The following is a 13,437-nucleotide window of genomic DNA, read 5'->3' as shown; positions in this document are numbered from 1 at the left end:
ATGTCACTAAAATGGGGTCAGCACAGGGATAAGAACTTTCTAGTATTTTACACAGGCAAGGTAATACTGCATGATAATTAAGGAATCCAAGCAGCTACAGTTTAGATATGACTAATGTACCACACGTGCAGGCTAAAAGCTTCACAATCAGAAAACAGAGAATGACAGTTTACGGTAATTTGTAACAGTAATACAAAACTGGATGAGTTCAGTTTTGCAACTGATACAAACCCAGGTATTTCAGGAGCACAGAGTACTTTAAAATATCATTCTGGAGGAAGACAATTAGTAAATCCTTGGACCTGCAATGCTGGAGCTTGGGCACCACCCTGCTGACACATTAAGGCAACAGCTTAACTCAGGTTCAACCTAAAGGGAATGAGCATTCCCAAGAGCCTCTTTCAGTTTTTTGATTTAATAACCTACACTGAGATTCTTGTGTTATGATTCCTAACACCTTTATTAGCTAGCTTGCCTAGCGTATTTTTCATCTTAATTCATTGTTCATAAAACCCTAGAGGAACTGCTTTATTAATGAGCTTCAAGTGGGACTCTGGCTATCATCCATATCTCTCCAATGCCAGGTCTGGCTCGACAGGAACTAGAAGCTCCTCATACATCTCACTGCAGGAAAACAGAATATTGACCCACATATCAAAGCAGTGATATTTCAGCTAACATTTAAGTAAAAACTCTGGCACTGCTTCCTTCAAGGGATTTAAAAATATCTTCTAATTCACCATCATTTTCAGTTTCCCCTACGTAGATAATCTGATTTCAGGGAATTAACAGAGAACCAACACCGTGACCAGTTAAGTGGAACAAGGAGAAGACAACTAGACCCAAGAACGATGTCACATACCTATCATGCACATAAAACATAACAAACATGCCATAAACCAAACCAAAAGAACACCAGCCACAAGAAGAACAGAAGGTCGCAGTTCAGGTCACCAAACAGCAAGGAACGTTAAACATCAAGAAGAAAGTTAAAATTGAAACTTACAATTACCTGCTGGTCTGGGGGAATAAACTCCAGGGCCTTCTGGATCACCCTACAGCCGTACATCTGCAGAGCCAGGGACAGAACATGCCCACGGATACGTTCTGCCAAGGCCAGCTTCTGTTCCAGGCTGCCAAACTGGGAAGATGAAAACCAATCACTACAAGCGCAAAACCCTCATGTGGCCAAGCAGCACAGCAGCCTTCCCACGCCACCACACTGAGGTGTTAAACAAGCAGCACTGTGCTTACTGAAAAGAAAGAAAATACCAACCACACCTCAAGGGATGTGAATAGGCATAAGCCAGACGTCTGTTCCATGTCTGTCAGACAGGCCTGACACGTGTGAAACAAACTCCAGAGTCAAAGGTGCTGGAGCCACCAGGATGACACGTGCTAGTTCACCAACCCTTGACAGGGTCGATATAAAATTACTGTACAGAAGAACCACCAAGGCTTGATGGAGAAAGAACAGACCAATTTCAAGGAGGAGAGATGGCTGTTTGCCCAACCTCCTGGTATGAACACACAACACTTTCTTCCACAGGATGCTGTTGACTGGAAAAAGTTTCTCTTCTGCTCCTAAATACATCAGTACTGACAGCTCAGCACAGCATCCTTGAAAAGTCTTGTTGAACCTACATCTCCTGGATATGATGCTTTTTATTCCTACACCTTTTGCATCTCAAAGCAAAGTGTTACTTTTCAGATGAATCTTTACGAGTCCCACACCTCAGTCACCCCAAGAGGAATGATGCAACAGCCCGTGGGGAGGAGATGATATCAGTGTTGACAGACATCCCAGTTTTAGCCAAATAGGGTTCCTATGAACTCGTCCAATACCACAGGACAGCAAGCACCCAAGAAAAACTTGCAGGGGAATGCACTTACTTCAAAGAACTTCTGGATGACATAGTTTCCAAATACATCGACCATTAACTGATAAGCTGCCTGGAGGATCTCGTTGAACACAAGCTGACGTTCTGCTGGGGTAGCACGCTCCAGTTTCAGCTGAATAAACCTGAAAAATAGGGGTGCTGTGATGCTACTGGCACATATGCCCTCAACACATCTGTTAATACAAATTCTTTCAAATGCCTCACACGCTAAGCTCTTGCAAAACAAATTTTTAAAAACACAGTTGTCCTATTCAGCAATCTGAAACTTTGGAGTGGTCACAGCCATAAGGTCTGTGGCCACGTCATTGCTGGTACCCCAAAAAGCTCCTCATTCCAACCAAAGCAGATCTCAATAGAATAATACAGCAAGCTCTTACATCCAGATGGCTCTTTAAAATGAGCTATGCTACGCCAGTGGGACTAACAAGCAAATTCCAAAGCAAGCAAGCTCCTCCTTAGAGCAGGAACTCCTGTTATCATCATCTGTACCTAAACAATCTTTAAAAAGAAGGGTCAGTGTCTTACACTACTCGGCTTTTCACACCTTTTCCCTGTTCTGCCTCTTGGCTACAGGATGTGATGCAAATTGGAAATGATGCTGTCCCACAAGCTTCCCATAACACAAGGTTTTTAATCCCACCTGGATCCATGCTGATCTTGGGAGAACTCCATGATGTGCCCAGCAATCTCCCTCAGCTGCAAATTAGGGTACCGGTTATTGCGAAAGTCTTCAAGCAGCCTGCTTCGGCCAGAGGGCATAACGTCAGACATCCCATAGCGCAAGCGAGATGAAGGGAAGAGCGTGCTGCTGGGGCTGAAGAGGCTGGAGGCACTGCTTGCGCTGCGGTACTTGGCTTCAGCTCCAGGAGCAGCAGAGATGTAACGGCCACTCCCATTTGTGAGCCCTCCTGCAAGTCATGGAAACAAGGGTATTCCACAGGATGAAATAAAGTGGCCAAGAGATTCATTTACAATTTTTATGTGCAGGCCATTGTACTTCTAATTACTCCTTGTCCATCGAGATGGCTTTCTGATACGGTTCAACCGGGAAGTGTTCTCAACTAAGCTAAACGAATTGCCCCCAAAATAATTTAGATGTGGACGTGTTCAAGCATCATTCCTTAGCACGGCACCGTTGTATTAAGTTAGGAACAGCTATAGATTTCAGCAAAGAACAGACTGTAACAACTTCTGTTCCTCGCTCTGTGTTGAAACTGTCTAAAACAGACAAATGTCAATCCCACCGCTTCCATCTTTTCGCTAACTTGCTGTTTCTAATTACCTTCTCCTCCATCCTCAGTTTTTTTTCACCTATCCTGCTGCCATGTGAAGGATTGATTTGAAAGAAGCTTACTGGGGGTGGGGGACAGAATGAAGACAAAATTAGATAAAAAAAAGGTAGCATGAAGCAAGTATAAAAATTCTGGATATAAAAACCAAATCACTGTTAAATACAGGTAAAATAACAATATATTAAAAAGAGTAAATAAATACTTTTAAAAATTCTGTGCATTCACAAATGCCCTAAAGATTTTCACCCACATTAAGACAGCTGCCTAGTTACTCAGTAACAGGTTCCTGGGGAATAGGTAATGATTCATCATACAGTTAGCAAACTGCAAACATTGATAGGAACCAACTTAAACCTTGAAACACTGTTTCCTTGCTTGTAATTTTTAGAAATTTGCTTCAGAGCTATGGCAGAGGACTATTCCCTTTCTTGCAGGGCTCGGGATCCCTCTGCTGGTCAAAGACTGCAAGATCCCTTGAGCGAGTGTGTTTTTTCCTGGGTGGAACAAAGTCTTCCCAAGAAAAATGCTCTTATCACATGGGAACCTGCCACCTGTAAGGCCAATGTGAGGCAGAGAGGGGAAATCACCTCAAGAAAAAAGAGCTACAAGAAATCTTTACAAATGAGGGAAGATGTTCAAGGCAAACATCGGTAAGGCTGTCTGCAAAGAGAACAGACCTTCTCCTGACAGCCGTGCACATGATAGTGTCTGAAATAAAAATATTAAGTAAAATAAAAAAAAGAGCTGAGTGAACCGCACTCCTCTGCCATCAATGCCTGGAGGAAGCTCCTGTGCCGGAAACACTATATGAGAAATATCTGATAATGGCCTAATTTAAGTTTCTCTGTCTCTGAGCTGGGTAAACATGTTCTGGCTTCTCCAGAGCTGGTGCCAAACCTCCCCTTTCTCGAAGAGAAGACTTGAGAGCTTCTTGTTCCTATCTCTTTCTTACGCTGCCTTGCTAACGGTGTGGCCATCATCTTCTCTATCTACCTGACTTCTTAATTGAGCAAGAACTTCAAAAAGCAATCAAGTGGTATTCTTTACTGCTGGAAGGACCAGGATATTCAAAGGAACAGTAATTCACCTCTCAGGTAAATGAAACTCAACAGCAACAAGCTGAGCAAAGGCATACTGATCTTTTCCATGGCATTTGAAGAGCTCAGAATTAACGCTTGTTTTTTGAAAGCCTAGGGCAAGTAAGAGTCATAGCACTAACTGCTGAAGTGGGAAACTAGTTCCTGATCACCTGCAAATGGCTGTAAGAGGAAAGGGCTTAGCACTCACACTGTTACCACCCTATGCCGTATCTTACAGTTAAGAGGGAAAGCACAGTTATACAGAAAACTCTTCTCTGCCAGAGGTTTCATGAGAAAAACTTCCTGATCTTTCTGGAGATTCCGAACAAACCACGAATTACTCCAGTTTTCTACCTGTCTCTCTCTCTTCTGATGGAGATGCTGACTGTAGGTCTCCCCATGATGTTCGACACCATACCTGGAATTCAGAGACTGCGTGGGGGACAGATTTCCTAAATCAAGCAAGCACTTCTGTAAACTACCAAAGGTCAGAAATCTTGGAGCACCTCAAGCTCCTTTATAACCAATGTGTGGCTGGGAATACAGTGACTTTGCCAGATCCTAGACATCACTGGGATCTGACCAATAACCACAATGAAACAGCTCCTTGTTCAAGAGCAGTACACAGAGCTGGAAGCTCCTGAAGATCTTAGTGACGACTAGGTTATAATAAAGGGGAAAAAACTGCAAAGAGGGGACAGGACTCCTGTAAGACGTTGGCACTGATTGTTTCTCCTGCATCCTCAACCAGAACAGACTTCAAAAGGGGGGTCTGCAAACCATGTGGAGGCATCCTGTGGTGCTAACACCACGCTGCCCATGCCATGCACTCTGCAGTGACATACAACAGCAAACCAGTGCTGTATACAGTATATGGGGGTTGTAAAGAAGTGACAGCTGTGGTGTGGTTCTGTCTCTGAACATGTTACAACTGTCTGCGATATGTTAGGAAAAACCTGTATCTGGGAGGACAAAGTGCACAGAGTCTATCCTGGGGGCTCCAAGATGGACACGTTACTCAGGTTCACACTGCAGCCACAACAACTGAGTGCTTCCTATTTTGTAATGGTAAGTCATCTTCTCAGTGCTTGCTGGGACACTTGAGACAGACATTAACATGAAAGAATTACTGATTTTAGGGGAAAAAAAATAAAAATAAAAAAGGACAATGAAAGGATGAGTCAAAAAGAAAACATAGGGGAAGAAACACAAAGGATGCTGTCTGAAAACAAAGTACTACTTAAGCAAGCTTCCAGGGGACTTTTATAAGGCCCTCAAATTGCTCTGCAACACAAGAGTTCCTGGTATGAGAAATGCCAGAACAATGGGAAAAAAAGGGAAGATGAAAAGCTGGCTCTGTGAGAAAGCAGGCGGGGAAGACTGTCCCTACTGCCATCCCCTCCGGAGGGCTCGGTGCAGAGGCGCCGGGCAGTGCCCACCCAGCCGAGGGGACCCCACGCTGCCTCCCCGGGGCTGGGCAGGGCAGGAGCCAGCAGCCCCCAAAACACCCCCCCGTGTCATTGCCCCAACCTGCCACCACGCAGCCCAGTGCCAGGGGTGTGCCACCAGCCACCCAGGGAGACACAGCCCTGCAGCCCTCCCCGTTGGTCACAGCTAACGGTCATCAACTCCCCAGTTTTCCCCAAAAAATCTCAAATAAATTCAATTCCCGCATACATCTACCAGCCTTCTCACACTGACCCTGCCTTCTCAATTACAGGCTGACAACAGTATGGAGCAGCTCCTGAAAGAATATCATAAAATTAAAATAATTACTTATCCATTACAAATCCTGATCCCCATTCCAAACTGGGAAAACCCAGAGCCGGACACATTCAGCGCCAGCCTGCAGCCTGGTAAGTGTTTCTGTTGTGAGACTACGTGAACCAATGTGAAGTGTAACCTGGCCAAAATTAAATTTTATAATTTAAAATAAAAAGTATTTAGTAATTTATAATTCTATAATTTTATTCAATACTGGGGAAGAAGAGGGCGCCTTCTGCCCTCATCACCCAAAAGGGCATATTTATTTACATGTGCTTTATCCTAGCTATGCATAGCTGCATATGTTGCATACACCTTTGAGTTTAAAGCATATATTTAGCTCAGCCTTCCTCCTCCAGTAGTTGTTCTTGTATGAACTAGCTGCATGGTTATTTCAGGTACTTGTGATTGCCCAGACATTTCACAAGGTCACTTTACAACACCAGAAAAAAACCTAGCTTGATAAATACACACCATTTTTCACAGCTATGAGCTTTCAGAAAGCCAGAAGAGCCACAGCTGAATCTTTACACACAACACCAACCCAACAAACGATTGACTTGCACATCCATGAGACGCGACAAAGTCAAACCCACAGCTTACACTGCACTTAACCATAGATTTGCTGATTGCAAGTCAGATTTAATGCCAATTCATTATGTCACTGTTTAACCCTGAAATCAAAGTTACTTGAAATGACTCTCCCAGGCTGTCTCCCCCCGCCTAACACACCAGTAGGACATGGTTCTAAACCTGACTGCTCTAATTTCCCTCTTTGCAAACAACATGTTTTTGTGTTCCCATCTGTCTTTTCATTTTTAGATATTTAGAAATACTCCTTGTCCTCTTTATCACAAACTACTTCTGACATCACTCCCAAATACAAAAGGAGTCAACCTCAAGCTTTTTATAAGGAAAAACAATGCCTGTGCTGTTTCTATAGCATTAAAACTTATTTCATAACCAGAGGAAACTACAACTACAGTTAACACTGCCTTCCATTACAGGTGAAAGAGAAGCTTAAAAAAAAAAAAACAACGACCTTTTACAGATTTCAAGGTGAAAACTACAGAAACGCAGAGCTATTCTAGGTGAGATTTTTCTTGCAGAATTACCAGGCAGAAAGTCAGTCATGGAGGAAACCTGGCTACAAGGAGAGGAATATTTTGTCAAGATGGGCATGTTAACTGCTCTGGGGCACAACCCATTTATGTAAATGGTAACTCTGCTTTCTTTTCAGAGTTTGTTCTCAAACAGATTAACCTTTCTCTGATCCAGTTTTTAAGATTCATTCTTTTGTTTGCCTGCAGGGGCAACAGACTTTTCCTACTGCCAGATTTGGAATCTGGTTAGTCTTCAGCATTAATTTATTGTAGCTATTTAACTGTCAGCTTAAGGACTATACAGCTGCATAAATAAAGCTAAAAACCCCTCCAATTCTATTAAAGCTCTGAACAAGAAAAGATGGTAAACCTAAACTTGATCTCAAAAAATCATATTTATTACTATTTCATGCTAACCTTTAGGCAGCATCAAATTTACCACACATGCATATAATAAATATGATAAATATAGCATTTGATGTGTGTGTATGCATGGAAAACTCTTCTGATAACCAAAAGTTTTGTTTAATCCAGACAGATATGTGACAGAACCAAAACACTGTGATTTTTTGAGCAAGTACTAAGTTATCTAGTGCAGATGCAATGACTAACCTATCTTGTTTGTTTACAAGGCTTGGAAATGAACACTCCAGGAAGTTCAGATGAGCACTGCTTTATTATTTAATATTTGCTTTACTTATTTTGAAGATTTATTATATGTAAGAGCTCTGGGCAAAACAGAAGCTCCTCCAGAAGATGTAGCTTGCATAAAGTAATGTATCTTACCAAAATTAAGAAAGCTTCTGCTATGCAGTAATGTGCTTTTGATAAGGACACACTGATAGGATGTTTTCAAAACCAAGCTCACAAAATCCTCAGCTAAAAGCTAGGTACTGCTCCAGATAACATTGCATATTTTGGTTAAAAGAAGAAACTGTAGTCTAAAGCTCATTAATTTATCACTAAAGACTTAATGAGTATTTTAAAACATTTGACAAGCTTACGGACCAGCCCTACATATCTATTTTATTCAAGGATAACAAACAATCGGTGCTGTTACCAAGATCCGCACAAGAAAATTAGTTTGTTTTTCCAACATTTGGAAATGTTATCCATAATTTAGAGATGAGGAAACAAGGAAGCAATACAGAAACCTTCCTGCTCAACAGCTGACCTACCGCAAGAGACAAGCACGTAACAGGTGCTACAACTCCTTCTTCAGTGTTTCACCTACTTCTGCAAAAGCAGGGACTCTGCCACAGGAGTAAGAGCAACTAGGCAGCGGGCATCTCACCTACCCAGCAGCGGGGTGTTCGATCTCTGCGCCACGGGAGAGCAGAGCAGTAACCTGCAGGGCTGGGACAGTGGCACTGTGGCTCTTACCCAGGTTTAAACTTGAAGATGATCCATGTGAAGACAAGGAAGGTGGTGGGGTCTGAGAGTGACCAGGTCCTTGGCTGGGCAGAGGCATTCCCACAGGTCCAGGAGAGGAGGAAAACCCAAGGCCATTATAAAAACTGTGTCCTATTGGTGTCAAACTGCTGGATGTCCTCTTGTACAGGTCACTGCTCCCTGTCAGGGAGTCTCGGCGGGAGCCACTGCCCGTGTTGGAGTTAGCAACTGAAAAGAGGAAGGGAGTAAAATGGTGTGATGTCAACAAGCTGCCCGAGACAACTGTATAGCTGGAGAGCCAGTACAATGGCACCTATTAACAACTTCATTGCACCAGGCTGTTGTTTTCCTAAGGGTGTTGCATGTGCCCAAATGAAACGCATTTATTAAAACCATATTGCTAATGGTCAAGCAGAAATTCTTGATTTAAAAAATTAGTTTGAATTCCATCTTTGCATTTATAGTTTTGTAGTTTTTATACCAGTGGAACACATCAAGAAATACAGCTCCAAAAAAATCTACAAGCAGAAAGATCAAGATCAAAATCTACCTACAGGAAGTGACAGAATGAAATGACAGCGAACATGTTGGCTTTTGGACACAAGCACTTAATGTCCTGCTCCTGAACCTTCAGAAGAAGGTTTGTAAACTTCAAAGCTCTTTTCCCTTAAGCGTATCACTTACTTTAACAGAAGATATTAGATTGCCCTACAAGCATTGCCTCGTATTTATTCTCTGGCCATTAGAGTTAAAACAAATCGAACATGAGATTTTATCTATTCATGTTTACTTAAGAGCATGTACGGCTTCGTGTACATCTACTTGAAATCCTTGTGCTCACCTTTCATTATATTGGAAAACAGCTCCTGTGTGCACCAAGCTTTACTGAGATGGAAATCAGAATTCAATTTAACACAAACCCAACATTTTTTTGAAGAGTTGTCCTGATACTCAAATACAAACTCTTTAAATGCACTGTCAACTTGAGGGGGAAAAAAAATCAATTTTGCATTAAAATCTTGTTTAATAAATAGTGAAATTGTTAACTGTAATGAACTAATAATTTTTCATGACTGCACAAAACTTCTAGAAGCAACAACCTCACATTTTTTTTCACTGATTGATGGAAGACAAGTTTGTACATCTTGGCATTGAGCAAACTAGCAATTGAATTCAATTAGTTAAATAAACTGAAGTGAAAGAAGCAAATGCTGTGTTTGCCTGAATCCAAGATAGTTCAAATTCTCAGGCTCAGTTTAAGAAAAATATTTAGAATAACTTTTAAATAAAACCGTGATTTGATGCAGTGATAGTATGTCCCTCAGTTTTTTCTGATGGAGCAGGTTCAAAAGGCATGTTTTAACTTGCCCTTCACACTGATGAAAGCAGGAAAGTTCAGGACGTAATTACTACCTCCGAGACTAAGCAGTAATTAAAACAACTGTTCTACTTCAAAAAAACAAACCTAAGGAAAAAAGAAAAAAAAACAACCCACAGACATCTTTCTGGTTTGGTTTTATTCTGAAAAAAAGTCTTTGCCTCCAACTGCCTAACAAACAAATCAAAATAAAGCATGTCTGTAGAACTTCTTGCAACCACAATAAGGGATTTTTTGGTGTGCAATAGAAACAATTCCCAGAATAAAGCATGGAAACCACCTCAGATCAGCTTGTTTAAAATCATGAAAAGCTGCTTAGCCATTAGTCTGAGGTAAGAGCACATGGATGGATACTACTCTGGAGCCAATTCCTGTTAGTCCAGTATCTCCACCAAGCACATGAAAGTAAAGGCAAGGAAATCCAAAGCTGTTTAAAAGCTTTATCTGTAGCAACAAGGGGACAACTGATAGTGTGTATAAGAGAACAAATTCATTACTTTCCTGCTTCTAATTATATCATCTACTAAAAGAATTTTCATCAGAAAGCACTGCAGATTTTGAAAGGCGAAGCAGTCCCTAAAGGAAAATTCCCGTTTAACCTCAGATGGATGAAGAGGAGGGCTCAGCAGCTCAGCGCACCAGTGCCAGCTCCAGCGGCTCACAGGCCCGCTAGCTGTATTTGGAGCTATGTGCTTCTCTCCTTTTTCCCCATGAAGCAGCTGCTGTTCTTACCTGCTGTCCCAAATCCTCCCAGCGCAGACCCCAGCGTGGCACCAAGAGAGCTGCTGCTTCCAAACCCCAGGGAAGTGTTGGCAGGCTGGGCAGAGCCCTGAGAAAAGAGTGAGCTGCTCTGGGAATTGCTGCTGAGAGAGTTGTTGCCATAAAACGAGCTGGATGCCAGGTTGTTGGTGGGCTGCTGCTGGGGCTGGGGCTGGGGCTGCTGCGTTCCTAGAGGGCGAAATGGTCCGTTTGTTGTTCCTGCCAGGCCACCCGCTGCACCGTTGGCCGAAGCTGCAGCCGCTGCAACCGCTGGAGAGACAGTAATTGCAAGCACAGACTGAAAAATCCATTTTAGTGACAGTTTTGGAAGTTAAAACTTAGCAGGTTCCTTTTATTTGCTACAGATTTTTTTATTTCCTCTCAGGATGAAAATCTCCCTTTCGCATCAAACTCTGCATAAAGTCACTTTACATCTGAGCTCCACGAGTCTTGCAGAGCCACTGAATACCAACAATGCCTAGTTGTTATTACTGCTGTTTGTATTATTAGAGCTACATAGATCTACCACACAAAAATGTTCCATTTCTCCTAAGATCTAAGATTCCAATCAATACAGCCACACACTTAGCAATATCCAATTAAGAAACACAAGTTTTAAAATAAGCGAAACTGTCTTTTAGTGCACAAAATGCAATCCTGTGGTGCTAAGAACATCAAAACCAAGTACTTTTGTTTTTCACTCAGTTTCAAAGTAAAAGAAAAAGCAAAATAAACAAGAGCTACAAGGAAACAATTAAAAGGCCCATTTCATAATCTGTTACTAACACTGGCAAAGACTGCTTACACACACAGATTCTGGCTGAAAAATTACTTTTAAAGCCTTGAACTCCCAAAGAACCCTAACAAAACCCAAAACAACTCACAGCAAAGGCCAGACATGTAGCATTTTATGCAAGGTGATCATCTGGGAGTTCTACACAGGCTAAAACCGTTTATTATGTGGGAAATGAGATGTCAGCAGACAAATTTAAGTAACTGTCACGAAACTCTGCAAAATAATAGTTTATGTGATGCTACTTCTCTGAGGCTGTTCTGGAGGCTCAGTACACCATGAGCACAGAGAATGTTCTCAACAACAATCCCCGCAATGGATCTCAGTGAGGGCAAGTGTGTCATCATTGCCAGCAGAGCCCCGAGGATTTCAGGTCCACTCTCCTCTGGGGACGGAGCAGATTTTCACTTGATGGGACTGGGACTCACCTGCCTGCGCCGCGGAGGAGCTGATGATGACTGGAGCAGGGGCTACCAGACGGACAGGGGCCCCCAGGCCATTCCTGGCCCCTGCATTCACCACAAGAGCACCTGTTTGGTCGTAGTAAGCAGCAGGAGCCAGCACTGGGTAACCTGGAGAAGGCAAATTACAGGTGCACGGGTAAGGTAATGAGCAACGCAACACATGGCAGATCAATCCTCTTCAGGCGAGTAGACTGCAGTAGGATTTTTAAAGGAAAAACTGAATGGAAACAGAAAAAGCAGCAGCATCTCTGCTTCTCTTGAAGAAAAAATAAGTAAAAATCTTTATTAGCTGTCTACAACTTTACACTATTAAGACTTTCAGTTAGAGAAGATTTTTTTTTTCCCCCAAACCTACTATACTAGCATTGCCCTCAGCATAAATTCAGATAGATTTAAAAAGTCTTACAATATAAAATCACGGTTGCTTTTCCATTATAAGTGCAACGTGTGCTGGGACTTTTCATATATGTGAACACACTGAACTTCCAACTCTCCCACTCTATGCTAAAGTTGTTCAGAGTGCACACACGTAAACACAACATGAAACTTCTGAAGGTAGGTATTTGTGCTGGTTTTGGCTGGGATAGAGTTAATTCTCTTCCCAGTAGGTAGTATGGGGCTGTGTTTTGGCTCTGTGCTGAGAACAGTGCTGATAACGGGGATGTTTTCGTTCCTGCTGAGCAGGGCTCACACAGGGCCAAGGCCTTTCCTGCTCCTCACCCCACCCCAGCAGCGAGGGGCTGGGGGGGCACAAGGAGCTGGGGGGGGCACAGCCGGGACAGGTGACCCCAACCGAGCCCAGGGCCCCCCCAGCCCATACGGCGTCATGCTCAGCACACAGAGCTGGGGGGAAGGGGGAAGGGGGGGCGCTCGGAGTGACGGCCTTTGTCTCTCCAAGTCACCCTGAACGCGTGATGGAGCCCGGCTGGCCTGGGGATGGCTGAGCCTGCCCGCCCTGGGAAGGGGAGAGTGAATTCCTTGTTTTGCTTTGCTTGTGCACAGCTTTTGCTTTGCCTATTAAACTGTCTTTATCTTAACCCACGAGTTTTCTCCCTTTTACTTTCCGATTCTCTCCCCCACCCCACCGTGAGCAGCTGTGTGGGGTTTAGTTGACAGCTGGGGTTAAACCATGACAGTATCATAAAGCATTCTTTAATATATAAATAAAAACTCTTAAATCAAATATATCAGTGATACACAAAGCAACGGACTTACAGTAGCACACAGGTATTTAGGTACCTCATTATAGAATTCTACAGTTAAATAAAACTTTCAAGAAAAATTTAAGTGATTTTCCAAGATGGGGTCACAAACAGATTGCTCTCTGTGAATATTTGCTTTGCAAATATATATCTCTCTGAATATTTGCTTTGCAAATACAACCCCCAAAACCCCAATAATGCAGATTTCCTTAAAATCTGCAGATTGCTTGGAAATATGCATGTTACAGTTCACTTTGCAAGTTAATACAGCAACATGCTTCTTAAACCATAAAAACACCCCACGTAACAA

The 13,437-nt window shown here is 42.7% G+C and overlaps 1 protein-coding gene and 1 non-coding gene across 9 annotated transcripts in view; both read right to left on the bottom strand.

Annotated features, from left to right (window-relative positions):
* The window catches only part of PUM1 (pumilio RNA binding family member 1), a 77,636-nt gene that overhangs the window by 9,773 nt on the left and 54,426 nt on the right, over positions 1-13,437 (bottom strand). For 5 of the 8 annotated variants that reach the window (XM_042793501.1, XM_042793505.1, XM_042793506.1 and 2 more), the window contains exons 12-17: positions 11,890-12,033; positions 10,642-10,938; positions 8,523-8,759; positions 2,542-2,809; positions 1,894-2,023; positions 1,007-1,141 (exon numbers count right to left, since the gene is read on the bottom strand). In XM_042793501.1, the coding sequence (XP_042649435.1) occupies positions 1,007-1,141; positions 1,894-2,023; positions 2,542-2,809; positions 8,523-8,759; positions 10,642-10,938; positions 11,890-12,033 (1,211 nt within the window). The remainder of the gene's footprint in view (positions 1-1,006; positions 1,142-1,893; positions 2,024-2,541; positions 2,810-8,522; positions 8,760-10,641; positions 10,939-11,889; positions 12,034-13,437) is intronic. The other 3 variants (XM_042793504.1, XM_042793507.1, XM_042793508.1) reach the window with 1 other exon arrangement.
* Positions 11,724-11,815, bottom strand: LOC116960349. Its single transcript, XR_004406333.1, has one exon. It is a non-coding gene; the product is annotated as a small nucleolar RNA SNORD103/SNORD85 (small nucleolar RNA).

The sequence above is a fragment of the Tyto alba genome, unplaced genomic scaffold, assembly GCF_018691265.1.
Source record: "Tyto alba isolate M040663 unplaced genomic scaffold, T.alba_DEE_v4.0 Super-Scaffold_20, whole genome shotgun sequence".
Taxonomy (NCBI): domain Eukaryota; kingdom Metazoa; phylum Chordata; class Aves; order Strigiformes; family Tytonidae; genus Tyto; species Tyto alba.
Note: the sequence above shows the minus strand (reverse complement) of the source record. Positions and strands in the feature narration are given on the sequence as shown.